The sequence below is a fragment of the Sceloporus occidentalis genome, unplaced genomic scaffold, assembly GCF_023333645.1.
Source record: "Sceloporus occidentalis isolate IW3139 unplaced genomic scaffold, rSceOcc1.0.p SCAF_88, whole genome shotgun sequence".
NCBI classification, from domain to species: domain Eukaryota; kingdom Metazoa; phylum Chordata; class Lepidosauria; order Squamata; family Phrynosomatidae; genus Sceloporus; species Sceloporus occidentalis.
Genome location: NW_028317068.1, coordinates 3,487,922 through 3,512,888, shown reverse-complemented (window position 1 = coordinate 3,512,888; position 24,967 = coordinate 3,487,922). Strand labels below are relative to the sequence as shown.

The 24,967-nt window shown below is 37.3% G+C and overlaps 1 protein-coding gene across 1 annotated transcript in view; it reads left to right on the top strand.

The window, feature by feature from the left end:
- Positions 1–19,611, top strand: part of LOC149284805 (protein 4.1-like) — a 54,352-nt gene extending 34,741 nt beyond the window's left edge. Inside the window, exons 12-19 of the mRNA XM_089496218.1 lie at positions 899–1,024; positions 2,606–2,668; positions 4,489–4,635; positions 12,425–12,955; positions 13,878–14,000; positions 15,842–15,940; positions 16,544–16,624; positions 19,504–19,611. Coding sequence (XP_089352344.1) covers positions 899–1,024; positions 2,606–2,668; positions 4,489–4,635; positions 12,425–12,955; positions 13,878–14,000; positions 15,842–15,940; positions 16,544–16,624; positions 19,504–19,611 — 1,278 coding nt within the window. The remainder of the gene's footprint in view (positions 1–898; positions 1,025–2,605; positions 2,669–4,488; positions 4,636–12,424; positions 12,956–13,877; positions 14,001–15,841; positions 15,941–16,543; positions 16,625–19,503) is intronic.
- The last annotated feature ends 5,356 nt before the right edge of the window (positions 19,612–24,967 follow it).

The window sequence follows — 24,967 nt, the reverse complement described above, 5'->3', positions numbered from 1 at the left end:
AAGCTTTTTTGAGAAACCATAAACTGCTTTGTGTTATGCTAATTGACTCCCCTCTGTGTAATTTTTCTGCCTTTTTTCCTGATGTTGGTGTGGCTTGCAGTGATTCAGTCTTAGATCCAGTGGCAGCAGCCTTATTTTTCCACTTTGTCATATAAACTGACTATAGTTTAGTGGCTCAGGTTCACAGTGTAGTCTTACGTTATATGGGCATTTTCAGTTCTGGATTTGTGTTTGCATTGATAGTGTTAGCACTGCCTAAATGTATCTCTGACTAACATTGTTTTCTCTATCTTTTTTTTCTTTCTCTGTTCCTGTTGCGTGCACATTCTTCTCACAATTTGGGTTTAAACTATATTTTAATGCACTTTCATTCCACCTGCTGCTGGATTGGTTGGTATAGCTCAGTCACCCATTCTCACCCATTCACGGCTCTCATACCATTATGGCAAGCCTGCCAGTCATTCCAGAGATGGACATTTATTCAGATACTTCAGAGGAAGACACGGGAGAGGAGCAGTGTCAGTTATCTTTCAGTGCACTAGACATTAGTTTGAATGAGTGTAAAAGGAGCGTGTCTCAGGATGGGTCCCCCACAAAATTACCTGATTCCACTTGTGATTTAGGTAGCCACTCTTCTGCCCCGGCTGTTCACGCTAAACATATGCCTTTTAAATGTAGAACAATGGGGTGTGGCTTTTTTTCATTCAGTTTTTGTAAGTTATTTCCATTTAAGGTTCCTTCAGTGCTTGATGAGGATGGATACATTAGTTTCCCCAGTCTGCCAGAGGTTTGCATCTCTTTCCTTCCCCCAGGTCTCCAACAATATGTTCCTCTCACATCTCCTTCATTCATCCCTTCCCTTCTCCTCATCTTTGTGTTGCTGCTCTCTGCTTCCCAGTGTCTACCATTTGCATTAACCATTTCCCCTCCTCTTGCTCTGTCTCTCTGCTTCCTGGAGCCTAAGACGTCTTCATTGGGCTCCTTTAATGACTATGACCCGAGTGACAAAGCAGAGGAAGAGGAGGTGTGTAATACTGTTAAAGATGCCACTTGCACCTAGATTTCACTTCTGTATCTTGGTTTAAATTTACTTTAAGAGACTTTTCGTGTAATGTCTTCTACAAGTTCAAACCCAACCTAGATTAAGTTAGCCTTGTTACCAGGAAATCTATGCATTCTCAGATCTGAATACAATGTTAATACCTCTGTGTATAGATGGAGCTTCTAGCAGTTTATAATGAGCAGCTTTGGATAAAAATGTAATTATTTTATTTAAAAAATTACTTACTGTTAACTAGTAATGTTAAAATTACTATTAACATAGTAAAAGAGTATCTTAACCTTTTATACTACTTTATTCCTAGGTTTGATTCAAATGCTCATACCTTACCTTGTATTTATATAGTTATATTGTCTTGCTTTTTTTTTTAGTAAAAAGTCCTGTTCTTCGTGTGTGAAATTAAATTTATTCATACCAGAAGACAGCATTAAGGGACACAAACTCCAATAAATATATGGTGTAATCTAGCTTGTTACATAGAAATCTAATGTGCTAACACATAAGTGTAGGCTGCACTCAACATTTATCATAGTTTATATTGGTTCTATCAGTTCCTAAATGCATATTCAAAAAGATCCAAATAAAAACCTGCACTCATATGTAATTCATATAGAATACTTATACACTGTGCAAGTGTACGAAAGGGCATCTATTGCAGCCCAATTATGCAAAAGATGCACATTTACAATAGATTTCAAAACAAATCTGCTATGAAATATATATTGATAATGAGCAGTTCTTTTACAATGGTTAAAAGAAGTCTTATTACCAAAGAAATCACTGGAAACTTCCATTGTGTTAACAAAGTGTTCTAATGCTGCTATACATAGTAGTACTTTATACACAAGCTTTAATTGCTTATATTCTCTCTTTAAGATATTCATATTAAAATATCAGATTTAGTTTGTAAATGTTATAATGTACAATGTCACATAGGGAAAAAAATTATTTACATTTGTATTAGTACCGGTATTTTTATTATTTATATATATATAACAAGCGGGATTTCAATAAAATAAATAGTAAGTAATAGCCCTTAATGTGCCATACATATTTCTCCCTGGAATTAAGTTGGCGCTTATTTACATATGTTTTCACATCCCCCTTTCCTTCTGCACTAACTAGTTTTTATTTTGTTATTGACTAATATACATGGTTCCAGATGGATAAAGAAGAGGATGAAATGCAAGGCCAACAGGTGTTGAGTGCTATTACTACTCAATGTAATCTGCATCCCATGTTGTCTTATTGGAAAAAGTTTTTAAGAAACAATAGTGGTCTCCTAACTTGCATTTGATTTTTGACTGTGCTTTTTTCATGCTTCAGATAACATGTGATAGATAGATATATTATTGAATCATAGCACAATGTAATAAAAAAAAAAAAAATAAGAAAAATAAAAAAAAATATTTGGTTTTGTAATTTGTCCGAAACGCTTCACAGTTTATCTGAAGCTTATCAGTTCTATATACCTAAGTTTGCTTGCTTCAAGTCGTGTGTTTTATTTTGCTCATTTTCCCCCCATTGTTGATTTAAATTTCACAGAGCAAGTCCTTGAGAATAGAAGGAGCGAATATTTATGTGAGGCATAGCAATTTAATGTTGGAGGTTTGTATAACTGCATTCTGTTCCCATGGGCTGCCAAGGCTGCAAGGGTCAGCATGTCACTCGCAGGCTCATAAGGATAAAGCGCATGAGATGCATGTGGGTCGGCGGGAAGAGTCTGCCAAAAAAAGACTGCATGGTGTAAAGTGTATGTAACCGCTTTTCTGAAGCTTTGACTTTGAGATTGTTTGCTTATTCTGTTTCAAATGTGGCAACAGGGAGTAAGCAACCCTGTAGTGACCTCAAACAAATTGATCTGTTAGTGTTTCCTAAACCATACCTTTGCTGAACTATCTTTAGACATTTTTCTTGAACTCAAATCAGGACAAAGGAGACTTACAGATACTAACATTCCAGGTCAGGAACCGGTCAAGCTTATTGAGATTTAGCTTGTGTGCAAGTTTACAACACAAAAAAAGTTCTACAGAGTAGTCATAGCTTAAATACTGAGAAGATCTACCTCCATTAACTTTCCCTTGAGGGAAAAGGTCAAGCTGGCCCTGCATAACACATTTCTAAATCTGTGAGATGAATTAGGCTCTTCTAAGCGTTATGCAGGGCCAACTACATGCAGAGACTTGATTGGATAACCAACCTTCATACTGACGTATTAGTGAATAAACATCATTATTATCCCCGATAACCTGTTGTTCAGGTTTTAATTCATAATTCACCACAACTGCTGCATCTTCAACTCATTTTGTGTTAGAAAAAGGCATTAGTTTCTAGTGATCTTTGCCTTATGTTACACTGTGGTAATATATTCAAAGAGATGGAAAGTTGTGAAACCTCATAAGATATGGAATGAGTTGACAGGGCTGGCCACAATCCTTGTGTCACAGTAAAAGTACAGCAGTTTAAGTCTTATTTTTCTCTTTTTTCTTTTTTTTTTCTCTCATCTTTGTGCCATTTTATTAGTCATGCAGTCTTACAGGTCCTGATAACCTGACTAATCCATTACACTGCTGTTTGCAGCTTTAGCAATGCATTCACAGTTTTGATCTGTAACCTACTAAAACAAGGTTTAATGGATTGGCTTTCTGCCCTAGCTTTGCACCAACTGAAACAGTTTTCCTCACGATTAAAGAGGAGAATATTAACAACTATTTGGTAGTGCAAAGCTCGAGATAACCATTATAATATTTTATGTAAATTGTGTTTAACTTCCAGGCAAGTGTCTGATCTGAAGTTCTTGCAAAATTCTTTGAATCTGTGTAAATGTTTCCCTACTGAATATGTATGACTTTTAACAGATATTGGATAACCCGTTAAATCTCAGGAAATTAAGAGGTTCAGGTTAACACAAAAAAACATGCATTATTTCCTTTCAGGAATCTAATGTAATGGATCTTGAGCGCATTCCCGCTTGGCCTTAACCGATGAGGAAAACAGTCCGTAATTTGGACTGACTACATTAAGTGAAATATATATTACTTTATTTAAGAAGGCTTTTCCTTATATTTCAGTGTATTTTCTGTTCATTTTCAAAAGGAAGTCCAAGAAATACAATGAAGTCCTGCATGTACTTTCTTGTTTGATGTTGAAGTGTGGCCTTATGCTCACGAAGTCCAGGAAGAAAGTCCAATTTAAAATGGCTTCCTCCTGTGCTGGGAAGGCGTAAAGGTTTCATACCTTTTTATAGTCAGAAAATGCCCTTTTTGTCATGTCTGATGTTATAGTAATAAGCTATAAACATCAGCTTTGCACAAATATTTCAGATCAGACGTTTGTCTTTTCATCTGCTCCGTCTCTAAGGGGCTCGGTTTTGTATAAAAGCCTCCATTGTGTTAGTGTCGAGCAATGTCCTGCTTGTTCATTGCTAGGATCTGGATAAGTCACAGGATGAATTATTGAAACATCAGGCTAGCATTAGTGAGCTCAAGCGCAGTTTCATGGAATCTACACCTGAGCCACGCCCAAACGAATGGGAAAAGCGATGTATCACTCCCTTATCTCTACAGACGCACGGGGTATGTCACCACCTTTTCTCATGCATGCAAAGTGAACACAATTTTTGTTTTATAAAATATATTTGGTTAAGAACCCTTTCTATTAGATTTTGTATCGGAGGCAAGCTAATCTTATTAATGGTAATATTTTAACAATGTAACCCTATTATCAGTGTACTAAACATCACCATGGGTGGTCAGTTGTCTACCCTCTTGAATGATACATTATTTGTTCACTTTTTTCCTCATTTGCTATCTGCACATTCAGATATGGTATAGTTTTGAGTGCTTCAGTTTTAATATAATTGTATTTAAGCATCATGTGTTTTATGCCTTGACTTTCACGTAGATGGTGATATGCATAAAATTAAATGTCTATCGGAGGTTATATAGTTTTCCACTTTCCTGAGTTGCCAAAAAGTACTGTTGCAGCATTATTCCGCTTATAAACGTATGCATTATTATGAGGCGAATAGAGAGGAATATAAAGAATAAATATTTAGGTGTTCCTAATCAGAATGGACCTGGCAGAAATGTGAAATATGTTTATATATTTAATTGTACAAAATGTAGATCAATTTAGGTAAGTAAGTTTTTTGTTTTTTTTCCATGTGCCACATTTTACAGTCATTTTAGTAAATGGATTGGCCATTAAATTTCAAGGCAACCAAGTCAAGGACCGTTTAAATCTGAGTTGTCATTTAGTGCATACTGGTTTTATACATTATAGAATATATTTCTGTGTTCAGCAATTATATAACACTATAATTAAAGTCAATCATGCAAACAGAATGAAAATAAGCATCCAGGAAAAGTGATTTTTCTTATTATATACTTTTTTATTTGGAATTTGGAGGACCTAGAAATACAGGAGCTGAGACGCTACTGAATCCACACTAGCTGCAGCCTTCATCACTGCCCTAGGCTGAATGCAGGGCAGTGCCACCAGTTGCCACCTCTGCCCTGCTGTCCATACTGTTGAGGGCCTTGATATGTTTTCATATCCTGGATCTCTGCATTTTAAGAATGTGCAGCTCCAGGCAGAAATTATCTATGGAAGCTGTGCCAACTTGGCAATGTCTTCCATGGCGTTAGTCAGACCGGTTGGCGGGATCATTGAACTTCCTTTTAAGCAGCCAATAGAGCAGTGAAGCTCCCATCCAATACCTATTTTGCCTGGGCCAGAATACGCCTACAGCCTTGGTTAATGTACACAGAAGGGAAGGTGGGTTATATATTATACTGCTGTTATAGACAAACGTGCAATAATTGGAGTATTTTTTTTTAAGTATATGATGCAGTGTATGACGGGACCCTCTGTACCCCGACTGGGTACCTACGTCAATTGCTGCTTCTTAGCTCTTCCAAGAACTGTATACAGGCACACTCTCCAGTCACCCAAATCACTAGCACAGTTTATTTAGAGTGACACACAGGGTTTTAATACGGACATGAATTTTGAACATCGTGGAATACAAAAGGGGGGGTGGAGAAATACTGACTTAAACAACATATTAGTGCACAATGGGGGGGCATCAGACATTAAACAGATTAATTGAAACAATGGCTTGTCACTGGTTGCATATCCTGGCTGTCTGCAAGAGTTAATCCCCTCAGCAAGTGATGGGATAATATACTGCTGGGGGTAGCTGAAAACATAGGGAGACACAGGGAAAAATTATAATACACAAATAAATGTAAAGCATCATCTGTGTTGGCAAAATACAGGACCAGTTCCAAATCAATATCAGGTCCACGGTCCTCGGTCTCCAATATTTAGGAAATATGGTAAAACCTGTACCAGAGGGAAAATCAGTTTAAACTGTACCTAAACACATAAGCCTTTACAAAGCCAGGGACAGTAGTCTGTAGGGAGGAGGCTGCATCTCAGGCCTCTCCAGGGGCCACAGTGATGGAAGGTTCCATCATAGATTGATATTTATACCTATGAATTTCCCTGGACCTCCTCTTCTCCTGGGTGTGGTTGTGATCAAGGGGTGGGGCTAGCCCCGATTAGACTTTAATTAAAAGGGTTGAGAGTGGGTAGAACCCAGCAGGCAGTGGGTGTGGCCGAACACCAATATTTGGAGACTCTGGTTGAAACCTAGAAACTGCAGCGATAAGGTAATATGACATTTTAAGGCCATTTTTGTTTACATGCATTCTAGAAAATTCTCTACCCCTCCATTTCAGGCTTTGATATCTCTTTAGGTATCAAACGAGGACCAATCCAACAAGATAATAAAAGTAAACAATTTCAAAAATGTAAAGGTTGAAATTTGTATGTTCTTTACATACTACTTTTTTGTTAATATTTATGAGAAAAGACTTATGAGTCCCAGTATGTAAAGCATTCACATCCATGACTTAATAGAGTACATGATGGAAGTATATATCAAAGGAACACATGAAGTCATTTAAAATTAGAAGAGGAATACATGTAATGCGAGGAGGTTTTACTTTACTTGCCTTACAGCATAAGTGGCAGTGAGGGTATTTAAACACACATGGGTAGAAATAAGACTATCCTGAATGTAAGAGAAAACCATGGACCAAATGAGGTTTTGATCATAGCCATTCCTATAGGAGACCTTTGCTGAAGTTGACTAACCATAACAAATAATTGGCTAATGGCTGGGGTGTAGTGCTTCAGTTATCTGGCTAGTCTGGTTCCTCCTTAACCACCAAGTAGATTGTAAGGTCGCAAGAGCAGGGCGCACTTCTTTTTCGGTACACGTATGTTTAACATCCGTTAAGTTCTAATTTACTTTAACTGTACCCTATTGTAACGGCGATACAGAATCTGCTTGCGATGTAGAAACAAATGTAATGTAGTTTGCCTATTGATCACAAGCGTTTCCTTCAATTATCATGCTAGCTTTACATTATATGTGGGTTAATGGAAAAAATAACATAATACTGAGATTTGAGGTATGCATCAACTATGTATCATATCATATATCATCATATTTGTAAATGTGAAATAGATTGTCATTTTATTGTTTCTGTATGTACATACATTGTAGCAGGAACAGTAGAATTTTTAATGTGTACATAATATAATTAATAAAACATCATTTTAGTTGGTTACATTTGTAACCACTATTAAGACAAGGCAAATGTTTATAACTATTATACACTATTGAATTATAGCACCATTATATTGTGCAGCACTGTACAATGGGGAAACAGGACATGAGAGGTAGTGCAAAGTTGTAAGAAGGCCCTGGTGTACTGAGCTTGCAATCTAGAACTAGTTAAGGTATACTACACAAGAGGTAAAAGTGCCACTCTTTGTGATGGACCATCCAGTGTATCGCATTGAAAACACTAGTTAACAAACATTGCTGGACTCAATTACAGTCCAAATTCAAGAGAGGGACTAAGAAAGGTAAACTAAAGGTAGTCGGGAGGAAGGGAGTTAACCTCCTGTTTGAAGGCGTTCATAAACAAGTGCATCTTTAGAAGACTTATTGAATTGCTTGCGTTTAGCAAGTGCATGTGAAGCTTTGTAATTTAGGCAATAAGATATTGTCAACTATTGCCAGCCACTTTTTTGCTCTGAAGCTACAATCCAACAGACAAGTGTTCTTTCTCCATCCACAAAGGAGCTTCTCAACTAGGGTATAAGGCTGTAAATAATAAAATGGTTTAGTCTTAATCACCCACCTGTACACATGACTAATAACTAGGGTCTAGGGTAGGAATGGACCTCATAGCATTGCCATAACAAATCATCTCAGTGTACTGTTGCAGCAGGGAAAGCCACCCAAAATATCACAACGTAACAATGGCAGTCACCAGGTCTGCAGGTAAAATGAGATAAAAACTGGTTATTGTCAATGCTCATTTGCATTACGGTATACAGCACTGTATAGAGCAAGTACAAATATTTTTTTTCTCCATGGGATGTCCCCTTTAAACTCATATTGTAATGATCAAAGGAAACTGTAAATAATTTATTAAAGACAACCTTTCAAACAGTGTGGCTCTTCTATGTACAACTGCACTTCTTTTTTGTTTTTAGATGTCTTTTTTTTAGCTTATTGTAAAATGGGAGGAAAATATGAAAATGTATTAACTGTATGGTCCTGTAGAACATTGTTCAGCAAGGTGTAATATTAGACCTCGTAAACTTATATATATATATATATATATATATATGTTTTCATGAAAAATGAAGGTGAAGGAAACTAATATTTCGCATGAATCAGTCCCATCACATGTACTTAAGACAATTCTTTTACTTACAGAGGAGGCCCATTAATATAGTGGTTACATTTATTTACTCGGAGATTATTAATGTGTGGCTTACAATTAGCGCAGTCATTCGAGTTAAGTAGTCTCCATCCCCTGTAGAGCTTACAGTGTAAGTAGTTACTAATTTTAACATTCATTAGTGTCCAAAGGTATTCTACAGTGAGAGCATTGACAAAACCCAGTATTGGTTTGCAAACCCTGGTTTACCAAGTTTGGAGAACCCTGGACAGATCTACCTAGACTTATTTAAGATCACTTTTCATTGTATTTTTTTCTCTCTCATAACATCTCCTCTTTTTCTTGTAGGTTACTGCTGTACTTTCCGTTTCTTCTTTGCCTTTTACCTTTTAACACTGTGCTCTCTAACTTGTTTAGAGCCTAGAAGAAGAGATTACTTCAATTTTGTTTAGTAGCTTTGCTAGCATGAAATCCAACTTCACTCCATCTTCCCAACGGACAGCAGAGGGCAGTGTTGTGAAAGATAGCTTAACTGCTGACTTACTTCCTGACTCTCATTCCCAACAGCTGCATGAGGTGCTTTTTAATTTTGTCTTCGTCTTTCCATACTTTTCATTGTTTTTTGTTTTTTTTTTGGGGGGGGGGGGTTTGCGGTTGCAATCATAACCTTAATAATTATATAAAGCTTTACCTTATTCATGGTTTAATCTGGCTCTGAAACCCTGAAACAATTCTAATTTCAACTGCTACAATAAACTAAAAGTTACTCAGATGAGATACTCTGAGAGGATCTCCTTTCATTGGTTTTCCATCTATCATAATTAAACAATAATAAAACACAGGGAAAACAAATGTTTAGTAAAATAACAATATTGGTTTGTAGTCTTCATCTTACTCTTTATAATGCCTGTGCATGAAGTGCATTGGCAGGTGCAAATGCTTTATTTAGGTTTTACATTTAATATGCTGAGAGCTTTTAAACTTTTATTATAGCTCTATTGAGTATTGTTAAAGTGCCATTGACAAGGTTCCCGAATTGAGGCAGTTAAGAGATCAGCACATTCAAAGCCGTGGGGCACCTGTGATTCATCTTGTTTGCCATCAATACCGCAAATAAATATGAAACACAAGATGCAATAATGTACATAACTTTGTAGATGTGTGAGCTGTCAATGTCCCATAACCATTTCAGTGCATCATTACTGAAATCCCTGCTGCTAAGACAGACAGTGAGTTGGCTGTTCATATTGTTCAGAAGACTGCAGTAACTGAAAAATTGTCAGTCTACCGGGGCTTTGCATTACAGAATTACTGCTTTCTACTGATGTATCGCTCAACAGAGCGATTTTAGAAGAAGAAGAAAAACTTTGCCAGCTCTGACAGTTTTCCAAAAAGTTAAGTTTAGGCATGTACAGTCAACTTTCAGTGAATCAAAGTGTCTTTTAATGTATTCCCGGTTCAGAAAGTAGTTGACTCGGCATTGCAAAACTATTGCTTTATGCTATTGAAGGGCTAACTTTTTTTCTGAGTTGCCTATCTGCATTTTTTGTGAACTTAAAGCTGAACTATTGAGCATCAATATTTAACGAAAAGTACTCTTGGTGTGACTTTTGATTTCGTACCTGTACACTATACAGTGCTGTAAAAAAGTATTTCCCCATCCTGATTACTTCTGTTTTTGCTTTTCACATTGAAATGTTTTAGATCATTCGACTATTTTAAAAAAGAAAGATTTAAAAATTGCATTTTGTCTTGACACGGGTTATGTCTATTATTTAGAATTAATTTGATGTGTTATAAAAATACAAAAATAGAAGAAAATGGCAAGGGGCAAATACTCTTTCATGGCACTGTATATAAAGCTTAAAAAAGGCACAACTTGTATTTGCATATTAAAAATTGGATAAGTAGTGCAGATAAACAAAATGGCTAAATATTTCTGGTGCAATAAGGTCATCTCTCAATATCTTTATACATCATGTGTGGCAGAAAACATAATACTAGACATGTTTCTAATTTGGAACAGTAGACACAGGCTTTATTTCTTATATAAGCAATGACTATATATATTGTATATACATTCATATATCAATATTTTTGAGGTTGGTAAGTTTGTTTTGCAAACTTATGTTTAAATGTTTATTTTTCCAAACTGTAACACATCTAGATATCACAATTGCAATACGGTGGTTACGTGACATCCCCTGAAAATCAGATGCATAGAGCTAGCCAGCAAAGAAACAAGCGTTGTTTTAGCACCCCCTCTCCGCCATGACCCACTTTTCTTCCAGAATGCTGAGGCTGTGTCTATGACAAAAACTATGCCCTATATTAGGGCCAAAATAAAAAAAAAAACAAAAAACCCTGTCCATAAAGAACAGAATAAATGTAAACATGTCATGTGAGTTTTTGATTGAATAGACAGTCATTCCACATGACATAAAGTAACACATTAGTTTTGAGTCAAGAAGGGCAAGGAGCTAAAACAGAATCCTTTTGCGACATCTATTAACTCTCCCTTTAGTGAATAAAATCCCTTTTACAAGGTACTCTAGGTCTTATTAAATTTTTGTGCATTTACCTTTAGATTCTTCAAGTATTATTAACCTTGAAGTGTGGATTTTTTTTGTTTGCTTAGTTCATACTTCCAGTATCCTAAATGTCCGTGACATGTAAGACTAAATTAAATTTTGTTTTCTGCTAGCTAGTTACATTTTCTGATATATATATTAGCCTAACCTATGTTTAGGTGCTGAATCCTAGGAATCACAAATTGGATGTTGCGGTGTTAATCTCACCCAAATCCAATAATTCTTTTCTCTTTACCTTGTGTTTAAATGGAACATTTTAGTGTTGTCCATTATTTGGTTTGAGACCTGATGTATGGATCATAAAACCAATTTATTTAGCATGGCAAAAGAAACCAAAAAATATACATGGTTAACATCATTGTTTGTTTGTAGCCAGCATCTAACTTATTTTGGAATGTGTGAAACAGGTCTTTTTGCAGTGTTTTATGTCCCAGGGCCCTGGCAGAGTGTGTTAAATTATGCAACACATTAAGTAGCACATGATGTAAACAGAAAAAGAAGCAGCAAAATGTTCATATAAAAGCTAGAAATTGTGCTGATCAAACATAATGTTTTTGTGTATAGGTTATGTGGAATTTATGCAGATATGCATTCAGTACATTTTAGTGGTGTTTTTCACATAAATTATGTTTATTTTACAATTGTTTTATGTTTTGGGTTTTTTTTATTTTTTTTTGTTGCAACCATGATAGTTGTGAGCTGTTGTAAATTGTCTGTATGTTATGTCAGTGTTTGTGTCCTGTATTGACCCTTTCCCTTCTGGTTACTTTCTGTCTCACAGAAACTTTTACCCAGAACAAGAGGGATGCGCACTGGACTGAGTGATGCTCTTGAGGTGCTCAGATTGTTCTAAGTACCAATTTGTCCATCTTAATCACCATCACATTTTCCACTTTTCAGTTGACATTATCATTTTTTTATGACAACCAGTTTAATTTAATTTTGTTTTGCTTTGATTATTCATTTATTTTTGTTTTCCTCATCCATTTTTTTACATGTAGAGTTCAGATGAGATTCAGAACATAGTGGAGGTGAAAAAACAGTCAGAATGTGATAATAAAGAAACACCTCTTACAGAAGATATAAAAACAGAAGAAAACAAAGAAGTTAACTTTCCAAGAGAAGCCAATGGAGAGGTCCAAGAAGTAAAACAGTTGGATAAGAAAGAAACAGATTCTGTGTCTTCATCAGACAGTAGCAGTGATAGCGAGAATGAAGAAGCAGAGTACCAAGCTGAAAGCAGGTTATCTGAAAGTGTCCTCAAGGAGGAACTAGAAGAAAGTGCAGAAGATGTCCAGGAAAGCCAGCCAGAAGATGAATCTAATGTCATTCTAGTTGAAGACCATACCATGACAGTGAAAGTTACACATTCTGAAGAGATGACAACCCTCATGACCCAAGAAGTCACTTACAAAGTTGGTGAGAACATTTTTACAGAAGGCCATGAAGCTGTTGAAGAAGAGCACAACAAAATCAATGGAGATTTATCTCCTGTTGATGAGGCATCTGCTCAAATTATTTGTTGTTCTGAGGTAAATGGGCCATACTCAGTCAATATTAGACTATGTGGTGCTTTCTGTTCATTCTTCTGTGGTGGACATCTTCCTTTTAACTCTTTCTTGCTATATATGCACTCTTCTGGGAAAAAAGAGATTTGAACCATTTCAGTGATGAAAAGGAGAAACAAACATTAGTGAGCAAGTAATCTTCACTTTCTTTCCTAGTGCCGCAGTACTCTTTAGCTGCATACACTTTCTTCCATCTCTTTATTTTATCACATTTTTTACATTTCATATATGAGGTCTTCATAGTCAAATCCAATGCAAAAAAATCTTTTATCAAATGTCTTATTGTACTGTTGTTGACATGCGTGTACACAAGTCCAGTCACTTAATGTTACTAACACTGTTTTTATTGTATATTCTTTCAGAAGCTTTTTTCCTGTGTATATTATAAATCAGAATTTGGAAATACTGCTGTGTAACCTTATGTCATATTCTAGTAAATCTTATTTTTTTAATTATACAATATAAATGTAGGAGGAGGAAAATGGCAGCTACTTGAGTTGGCTCTGGAGTGTAGGTAGTTTCTACGTTAATTTTATATTCCAGATAATAACTCATTGTGTGGTATATTTCAGATATTGGGTTTCAGATAGATAGATAGAGATATGACATTATGAATCAGTTACCTTTATTGCCCCACCCCCACACACTGTTCAGTAATGGGTAGTTTTCAGTGTTAAGACATGTCATTTATAAAGGTGTTATATATCCTTTTATTTAATCACACTTACCTTATTTCATCAACGCTTACCTTGAAAAAGAAAATAAAGAGTTGGTGGAAACCAAGTAAAAATAAAGTTTGAGTGTAAACTACTACAAATATATTGTGTCTACTCTTTAGGAATATGTTGCACTATTTTCTGTGTGAATAACAATAATTTTCCTTCAGCCTCCTGTGGTCAAAACAGAGATGGTCACCATTTCTGATGCCACACAAAGAACTGAAATTTCTACAAAGGAAGTACCTATTGTCCAAACAGAAACTAAAACAATCACCTTCGAGTCTCCACAGGTAGATACTTCTATTTGTATGTAGAGTAAATTTGGTTACAGTGTTGGCCATGGAGTACCTGCTGTCTCTTTTGTAATAGTTATGTTATATGCTTATCTCCTGTAATATAGTCTGCATGCATATTCTTATTTTGCATTACTTTATCAATTTTATAACTATCATCAGCATAGCAATTGGTGACAAACCTATTCAAATTTCTTTCTTATTGCAGTATATGAAGTACATGCTCCCCAGCTTGGTTTCCAGAGATAAGCATCATGAAAAAAAACACAAATTTATTTTAACTTTAATTCATAGCTTTTTTTTTTTACTGTAAAATGTCATGCGCATTATCATCAGCAGCTTGAATCTTAAAAACAATTTACCCGCTTCACTGCTGTGACATAGTTGTAATATTTCCTGCTGCAAATACAAAGAAGGAGGTTGGTTAATTGATCAAAGGAACACTTCAGTTAGCATATGGATTGATGTGCGCATATGCGCCAAGTGTACTTTATTTCAGTAGGAGCACTTTCCTGCCACTGATAGGGTGCTTCAACCAGCCAATCAGTGGCAAGGAATGTCTGACCACGGAGGTGGAGGGCTCATGTGGCTACAGGGCTACAACTTTTAGGTCAGGTATTTTTTTTTTTTTTTTTGAAGAAGAATGCATATTAAAGTACTCACAGAGGCAGTAAAGGCCTCACTTACACAGTTTAGAATATAATAATGGGGTATCGTAATAAGTACTCAGACATTTTGACTGGGATACAGTAAGTATTATTGCAAGTAACCTGTGTGTTTGTCCATATGTTGTTTTAATGAACCTCCCATGATTCTCACCTGAATTTCCTTGAATTACTGTTCATTGATGAACAGGTGGAATGCTACAGGTTGGTTAGGTAAATGAGTTTCATTAGTTACTTTTAAAAAATAATTATTTATTAAAGTATTTACTTGATTATACGATGACCCTGAAGGTGAGTTTATTTCACACAGGCAACATTTCGAAACACAGGTCTTTCTCAAGCCTTTCTCAAGACCTGTGTGTCGAAACGTTGCCTGTGTGAAATAAACTCACCTTACCGTTTGAGTGCTGAGCCTCTGCTTCTTTATTTTGGATTTATTGAAGGACTTGGTGGTACCCTGGCTCGTGCACCATCTCACAACTGTGCTATATTCCAACCTTTGTTCCTGATTATAAGACAACCCCTCCCCCAAAAATTTTAATATTAATTTATGAAAAAAGAAAAAGCCTGAATATAAGACTACCCTATAAGAAAAAAGTTTTACTACTAAATAGTCACATCTAAAGTATTTTTCATATTCACCGGCTGCCAAGGAGAAGCAGATGCACGCAGACGGCACTTCGGCTGGGGCACCGAAAGGTCATGTCACGCCGGAGCTCCGTCATGGAAGCCCCCAGAGGAAGTGCCGGCAGCAGCGGAGGCAGCTTAAGGAGTTTTTAAATGAGATTTGACCTGTGTGATAGAAGGTTTTAAAGATATTGAAGCTATTAGTCAGGGACTATTTTTGCCTTTCAAACCTTACTTACTGAGAGAATGGTAAATAAGTGCAACAACATCCTAGAAGATGTAGAGGTTAACACAGTAAGGGAATGTCAATATGGATGGCATAGACCATATGTCTATCCTGAATCTGACAAGACCAAGACTGATTAAGTTAGGGAGGCATGGACGAGAACATACAAATCAGAATGCATACGTCTAGTAGCAACTCTGTACATGTATGACTGAATGAACATTTAACTGTACCTCATCCATAGTTTAAAACAAGGAATTCTCTTGTTTGTGCCTGGAAAAAGCCTTAAAATTATCACTTGTTTCTGTCTTTCCAACCAGCTGGATGGAACCAGAGATGGTGAGCCTGGTGTGTTACTGAGTGCTCAGACCATTACATCAGATTCCATTCTCACTACAACAACTACACACATAACCAAGGTACTCATGGCCTGCAATGTGTTTTATATGTGAGACTGTCTCTTCTGAAAGAGGGGAGGATGTTCCTGCTGTTGGCTTTTTGCTTATGAATGACACTGAGACATCTTCAAGGCTGTCCTGTTGGAGGACTAGTAACATTAAAAGGAATACTTTGTGATGAATTCCAGAACACTGTCTTTAATACTCTTTAAGCATTACTTAACTTAGTAAGTTACTGATATTTCTAGGCCCAACAATGTTCAGATTTATTTTATACATTTACCATTATAGTTTTTAAATTATATATACTGTAAATGTCATATTTATTTAAAAAAATACGTTTTGTTATGTTACATCATTGGAGCACTGCCTGCATGAAATGTCAGTTATCCATTCCCTAGCAATGGATTTATTGGTTCTAAATACCTTAAGACAGCAGCCATTTTTAATAACGCATTCTAATTATAGCCATCTGTCAGTTTCAACTTCAATATCATTACATTCATTTTCATTATTGCAACTTTTGAATGCAGTTAATATGTTTGTTGGACCTGAATGTATACATGTCTGGTTTTTGTACCTTGGTGCACAGCATATATCTGATGATCAGTTTGCTTTCTTTAGACAGGGAAAGGCGGAATATCTGAAACCAGAATTGAGAAGCGTATTGTTATCAGTGGAGATGCAGATATTGACCATGATGAGGTGAGCTGATTCTCAGACTGAGTGTGCTCATGTGTTTAAACCAATATATAGAAGACATGAAGCAGACACTAAGGTGCAACTATCATGGAAAACACTGTATTGAAATATGGTAATATTTATATAAAGCAATTTAACAAAGCTTGCAGTTTGCTCCAAATATAAAGAGAAACATTAATATAATTTTTCCTAAACCATGCACTTGTCATATTCCTTGTGTAAGATAAATATCTATATTTATATAGAGGTGCATACACACATTTAGGCTGCATAGCTAAATAAATAGAAATGCAATGCTTTCATCTCCTGTGAGTTCAACTGATCAAGTGTATAAATGAAATTGGGATTGCTATTTAAACTGCGCCTCATTTCTATGTAGGGTTTATGTTTCTTCTCACATGATAAACTCTAAGGCAAATAAATCAGATTTGCACCTTATGCCCAGATATGTGCTATGGCACTCTGCATGGGGAGTATAGGTACTGCAAAATGCATGTGGGAGCACAAATTCCCCAAATTGCTGCTCCATACACCTATCACTACTATAGGAAAGTCTGTGATTGGCTCACAGTCTGCCTTAGTACTTTTATTAAAATATTTTAGACCCATTTTCTGATTTTGTTATATATATATATATATATATATATATATATACATACATACACACACTGACTCAAGCTATGCAACTAACTTATAATTTTGGCAGATTTATAATCCTATCAGAGTAATAGGTAAAATGACAACAAATACAAAGAAAGTGTGGCAAAGTAATGTCACCGCTAGAGCAAGTGAGACTCTTTGCTGTACAAATGATCTGAGAATCACTATTTTATATATATATAAAAAAATATATTGGATCCAAGCAGAACAGCCTGGCTCCAAAGCCAGCAAATAAAACAAGTTATTAGCAAAAATTGATTCATGCAGGCAAGTGTAATATTACAAAAACATCATAATACAAAGCAAAATATATTCAATAGTAATGTCCAATCGATATTGAATCAATCAATTCACGCTATAAATGCGTATATTGACAAACCTGTTAAAACTAGCAAATTCTCATGTGTGCTCATCACTTTAAAATTTCAAACAGGAACTGAAAGAAAATTCAGTCCTTCCCCTAGTCCTCATGGTTAATCCCTTGCATGCTTCTCTGTGTGCGACCACCTATAGCGTAAGCAATAACACACACGCTCATAGCGTAATCACATCGATATAACTTTATTATGTACCAAAAAAACATACTTACAAACAACAATGTGGATATGTGTATCAAAGGTGAAGTCTTCAGCACTACACGGAAGAAAATGGGGGGTCTTCGGATCACTCCCTCTTAAGTAACAAGAAAGACAAAAAAAAAATTCCGCCCTACGTGTTTTATCACAACAGCCTCTTGCTCAGAGACTTTTATATTCTCATATTTAAAATGCTTTAATTTTACAGGAGAAAATAACCCACTTCCTAAAGAACTTGATCATCAGATATTCTCAACAATTCTGAAATGTCTCAGTATATTTCCCCAGTAAAAGTATTTATAGCCAAACACTTGAACCAGAGAGTTTTTGACACTAGTGCCATGATGTTTTTATAAAGACCATAATAAATAGCTGCATATTTTTAGCCTTAGTTTTTTTCTTATCTTTACCAAAAAAAAAATACAATAAACATTATATTCTTTCAAGTAAAGATGTTTAGAACAAGAAGAAACCCTCCCATTTAAGTGGATAATATTTATGCAGACAACTTGAAGCATGCCAATACTCTTCCACAGTTTGCATATATTCTGGACCATAGGAGAGAGTCTTTTATGGTATGTGCATCACAAATTATGTGGAAATTACCTGGGCAGATCCCTGTACAGGAAGGGTACTTGATCTTTTTGATAGAGAGTACATGACACATACCAAGTAAGAAGACAGGGACGCTTAAAATGATAAGACTAATGGCTACAGGCTTAACACTTCACTGGCCTTTCTACTGTTAATTTGGGTTACCGTATAACGATCAATTCTCTAGCCTGTTAAGCATCAAAGTATCTTTCTATCTGCAATATGTCCACTTGTCCCAGAAAAAGATTCGCTATATGGAAAAGTGGGAGGAGAATATGTAGAGATTTCTCGAGGGATAGATGGGAACAAGCAATTTTTTATAAATTCGAGGCAACAAGATGTATGTCTCACAGGGAAATGCTAGTCAAACTGATCTTCCAGTCGTATTTGAGCTCGCAGAATCTGCCAGCTTTAATTTATATTGAAGAAACTGTGAGGCGTTGGCACTTTATAGCATATGTGGTAGACATGCCATGTAATCCATGCACTACAGTTCCAACTCTTTGTACAATTCATAATTCAACACGAGAGAAGACGACAGAAGAAATGTCACGGACTTAACTATGCTTTATACATATTGGCCAGGGCCAGGAGAAATCCATTAGGTTGGCCCTTCATAACGAATAGTGAAGTAAGTGTGTTGAAACCACAACTCCCCCTTTAGTGAAACTTCTATCAAATTTACAAAACAGTATCTGGTACATGTATAGGTTCTCCTGTACATGTTGGGAAGGTGTATAATCATCCTGTGCACTTGCTAGATGTCCTGCTCTGTGTGTTCAATGTTACACGTGACCTGCATTTGTGCTGAGGTTTATTGACTCTAAAGAGACACTCCAGCCATCATAGGCACTTAAATGCATATGATAGCTGACCCCCCCCCCCCCTTGCAAATGGATGGATCATGCAGGATCTTATTGCATACATTTGCCTCTTTCCCCAACTCCCAGCTCCTAGGTTTGCAGGAGTGACATTTTCAGGGATGTCCAATGATACTTTATATATTATGTTGTCACGTTAGCTTGGTCTGATTGTGTTTAATTGTTTTAATAGGCATTAGCACAAGCAATAAAGGAAGCCAAAGAACAACACCCAGACATGTCTATTACACGTGTAGTTGTCCACAAGGAGACTGAAGTTACTGAAGAAGGAGAGGACTAAACTCTAGGTAAGGTGTAGATGGAAATTCTGACATTCCTTTTGCAAGGGAGACTTTATAACTGCTGTCACTAGGTGGCACCAGAATACATCATTTTCAGCCTCCTGTAAAAATAAGATTGATGTTTTGGCATTTTGTCATTTTAACCCCTTCGTGACAAAGGCTGATTTTACTTTTTTTACTTTGGGACAGTGGCCGTTTTAACATTTCTGCGCTGCTCGTGTTTAGCTGTAATTTTCTTCTTTCCCCACACAAGTTATATATTGTTTTTTTCGGGACAAGAAGGGCTTTCTTTAGATTACATTGTTTTGATTGTATCATGTTATTTACTATTAAAAAAGTATAAAATATGGTGAAAAATGTAGAAAAAAATGACTTTTTCTAAGTTTTAGTTGAAAAATCTTTTACTCATCTATAAAAGGTAATGAAAAAACCTGCTAAATAGATTCTACTATTTGTCCTGAGTTTAGAAATACCCAATGTTTTTATGTTTTTTTTGCTTTTTTCTACATGTTATGGGGCAATAAGTACAGGTAGCGTTTTGCTATTTCAAAGCCATTTTTTCCAAATCTGGTAATTTTTTCCCCCATGTGCCATTTTGGGTATCTTTGAAGCTGGCCAATGCAATTTACCCCATCAAATCATATATTTTTGAAAACTACACAGCCCATGGTATTCCAAATGCTAGTATTTTAACTCTTTCCATGCATCATATCTACCACCAGTCTTTGTCAAACTTTGTGGTAGTCATTTTTTTGTATTTGTTTTTTCACACACATTTTACTTCAGGTATGAATAAACAGGTTCTGGTATATGTCACTATCATAAAACACCCCAATATGTGTTCAGCAACATCTCCTGAGTACAGCGATACCTCACATGAATGATTTTGCCTGGCTGTTTGGGGGCAAAAGGGCCACATTTGGGGCATGCGCATTTTTCAATGTTGAACTTTGGCATTTGGGGATCCACTGCCCATGCCCTATTTGGTACATGTTTGAGCCGGGCCATTTCAGTGTACCCAATAAAACCATATATTTTTGAAAACTAGACACCCCAGGGTATTTTAAATGCTGGTATTTTAACTCTTTGCATGCACACATTTTACCACCAGCATTTTTTCAAAGTTGCAGTAGTATTTTTTTGTGTGTATTTTTCCCCCACACACCTACTTTATGTATGAATTTACAGCTCCTGGTATATGTGTTCAGCAACATCTCCTGAGTACAATAATACCCCACATGCATGGGTTTGTCATTTTTTGGGGGAACTAAAAGGCCACATTTGGGACGTGTGCATTTTTCTAAATGAAAAAATTAGATGTGTGGCCATCCTTCCCCCCCCCCGTGTTAATTGGGACATTGTTGAACCTGGCCAATTCAATTTACCCCATCAGATCATACATTTTTTAAAAGTAGACACCCCATGGGCATTTAATATGCTAGTATTTTAAATCTTTCCATGCGAGAATTGATTTTAACTCTTTCCATGCGAGCTAATGTGCTAATTTTAGGACTTGCTCACAAAAATATATTTTATTTTTTTTGCCTTTTTAAAAAAAAAAATTTAAATTTTTTTCAACTTGAAGGTTCCCTTGATAGTGACATCAGTGGGAAATAATTTTTACATTTTACTGTTTTTTTAACAATTTTTTTCAAATTTTTATTTTATTTTTTAATTTATTTTTACTAATCACACTGTGATTAGAAAGCTGGGCTCCATTGACTTGCATGGTTGAATGCAGTACCTGTATTCAACCTGCAAGTGGAGCCAGAGTTCTCTAGAGGGTCTGGAGACCATCTAGCGAATTTTTTCATCTTTATTATTTTTTTTCCCGGGCCGCAGCCATCTTGCGGATGGTGAAGATTACTTGCAGAAATTTTCAGTAATGCAGATTTGTTATAGATTATGATTAAAATGTTTCCATAAAAAAAATATATATATATATGCGTGTGTGTGTTTATATGTATACATACGCACAGGGGCATAACTACAAACTACCGGGCCCTAGTGCGAAAATTGCCCTGGGCCCCCCAACAGCTGGTATGTGCCATCATTGTCACCACTTATCTGTGCCTTTTTTGCTGCCCCCCTTCCAACATACACTCTGGCTCACACATGCAAACACACCTATGCAAATAACACACACTCATACTCACTAACGCACACTCCATTTCATCACACTTACACATACATTCACACACACACAATTACACATTCATGCTCTCTCTCACACACACACACACACACATGCAATTAGACATGCTTGCTCACGCACATGCAATTAGACATGCTTGCTCACACGCACATGCAATTAGACATGCTTGCTCACACGCACATGCAATTAGACATGCTTGCTCACACGCACATGCAATTAGACATGCTTGCTCACACGCACATGCAATTAGACATGCTTGCTCACACGCACATGCAATTAGACATCCATGCTCAAACAGACACATGTAATAAGAGATCAGTGCTCCCTCACACACACACAAGACATCAGTGCTCCCTCACACACACACACGCACAATAAGATATCTGTGCTCCCTCACACACACGCACAATAAGATATCTGTGATCCCTCACACACACACGCACAATAAGATATCTGTGATCCCTCACACGCACAATAAGATATCTGTGCTCCCTCACACACACGCACGCACAATAAGATATCTGTGCTCCCTCACACACACACACGCACAATAAGATATCTGTGCTCCCTCACACACACACAATAAGACATCCATGCTAACAATCGTACATACCCCACCCCCGCTTAACTCTCATCGCTCCTGCAGTTTGCTATCCGGCGGGGTTACTTGACCCTCATACGTTCCTGTCTCCCTGTGCTTGTTCAAAATAGTTTAGAAGGGGTCCTTTCTAAACTATTTTGAATCGGCATGATGAGACCGTAACAAGGGATCGCATGCATTGCACTGGGTCCCTTAGAGGCGCGGGCCCCATTGCAGTTGCGACCTCTACAGTTACGGTAGTGTGTATATAACACACATCCCAGAGTAGTGGAAGCTGTTATAGTTGTCTATGTATTTAGCATTCAATGTCATAAAAGTCCATGTGGGTGTAAAGATCAGATTTTGTGTATTGTGTATAAAGTATGTATGTGTGTATCACTCTCCCACTCTCCATATACACATGATCATACTCTTTTTATACCGTAGTATAATAATGTTCTGGATTACAAGTTTCTAAGATGTGTGCTCTCCTAAAAATGACTGGCGAATTTTCTTGAGTGCTTGTCATAAAAGTCGTTGCTTATATTTTAAGCTTTGTTTGCTTCCTGACCTCAAGGCCCTGTCTTACTTAATTAACAAACTAACAGAAAATCCCTTAGTTAAGATCTTGGCAAATACCAAATTTGTTCAATTTGTTTAAATTTGATGACGGCTTGTTTACCGTCATTGAAAGGACATTTTGTTCCAGCAGCTTTAAAACTGCGAGTACACACAACCATAGTTATTCTATGACTTAAATGATGTCCCCAACAGCTAATTACCATCTCAATCTCAAGTCCCATATCCAAATCGCCCTCTGTCCCCTCTCATTTTAACAGTTGCTTGCTGTAGTATTTCCAATAAACTGACAGCTTGTTATAAAGTTGTCAAGGCTGCATAAGTTGCAGCTACAACTGGTCATTTAAAAGCTAAACCTTTATTATGCAACTGACTGCACAAATACAAAACAAGTCATTTGGCAAATGTTGGCACATAATTAGGGATTAATCTAGCCTTGGTGCAGAATTAATCAAAATTAAGGCAAGGATTTTGCATATCCTTGTTTACTGATTAACCTCCAGCAGCAAAGGCGTTAACAAGAAGAAACAACCAATCAAAAACAAGCATCCAATTTATCAGTCCCAGAGCCCAGCCACTCCTCTTTCTTTGCAGGTAAGCAGAACAAGAACGGAACTGCCATGGAATTGAGGAAGGCGTGAAACAGCAGGGATAGGACCAGGACTGGAGCACCTCACAGAGCCGAAGAACGACCTGAAAGAGTTAAAACAATGTGGCGCTACCAGGCGAGAAATATGAACACCTGGCAACAATAAACAACTGCTCATAGGAGACAGCAACATAACAATTGACAATAGAAAACAGCCCAGGGAGGGAAAATACTTGCCTGTCTTTAATAAAATGTAAATTAATTCTGCACCAAGGCTAGATTAATCCCTAATTTTATAGCAGGAGGCTTCATATTTTGCAATTTTAACGCCGTCCTAGAAGCGCCTGAGGATGAGGACGAAAAAAAAGGGTCAGAAAAGTAGATTCCCGAGACCAATCTGCTGCGGATATAATGTCGAAAGGGAGCTCCCCGAGAAGAAAGCCGCCAAAGCCGCGGCGCCCCGCACCAAATGAGCTCCGAAAAATTCCTCAATCCTAACCAAGGTAGGGACGGAAACAGGTCTGAACGGATGGACATAAGAAATAAAGAGGCCCAGACGAAGAAGCGCTAAATTGACGTGAAACTGCAAGATAGGAGTGCACACAGCGCGCCACACAGAGCCTAGGCCGATTAGGGAAATAGGGGTAGGATACTGAAACGGAGTGAGACTTGGTCCTACGAGAGACAGAAAAAGAGACACCCTTGGGAGAAAAAGAATTGACGTCAGAGACATGGCGAAAAAGAGAGAAGGCACAGGAGAAGCGCAGCCTTCGCGGATAACTGGCTAAAAGACAGGCGGTCGTTGTACGGCCATGCTTCCACAAAACTAAGGACCCGAGAGACGTCCCAAAAGACCGTATAGCAGACAGATGGAGCATGCGCAGAACCGAATGCCACGCAGAAGACGACAAGCGAAGGATCTTTCCCGACTCCCGGTCCCTCTACTGGAACGTGGGCCGTCAAGATAGCGGAACGGAACAAGTTAATTGTCCAATAGGACTTGCCCTGAGAATAAAGATGGGTGAAAAAATTTGTGTTCCAAACACCCCAAGCCTGGAGATAGGATTTTTGAGTGCCAGGAGCCCAGGATCCCCAGAGTAAATCTCTAGCCGTAGCTGATAGTCCTGACACATTCCAGGATATCTGAAACAGTCCAGGCCACCAGCGATAGCCGATCCTGGAGAATGAAGGGATGAGAATTCCCCTCCGGATCAAGAAGCAGATCCTGAGACAACGGGAGGACCAACGGATCCTCGTACGACATCTAGGAGAAGTGGGAACCACGGCCGAGTCCTCCATAGGGGGGCGATCATGAGAACCGCAACACCCTGTCTGCCGAGACAATGGAGAGTCCGCAGAATCATGGAAAAAGGAGGGAAGGTGTAGGCACCCCTGGGTGGCCACGTCTGCAGGAAATCATCCACCGTCGGGGATAGTGGGTCCGGCAGCCAT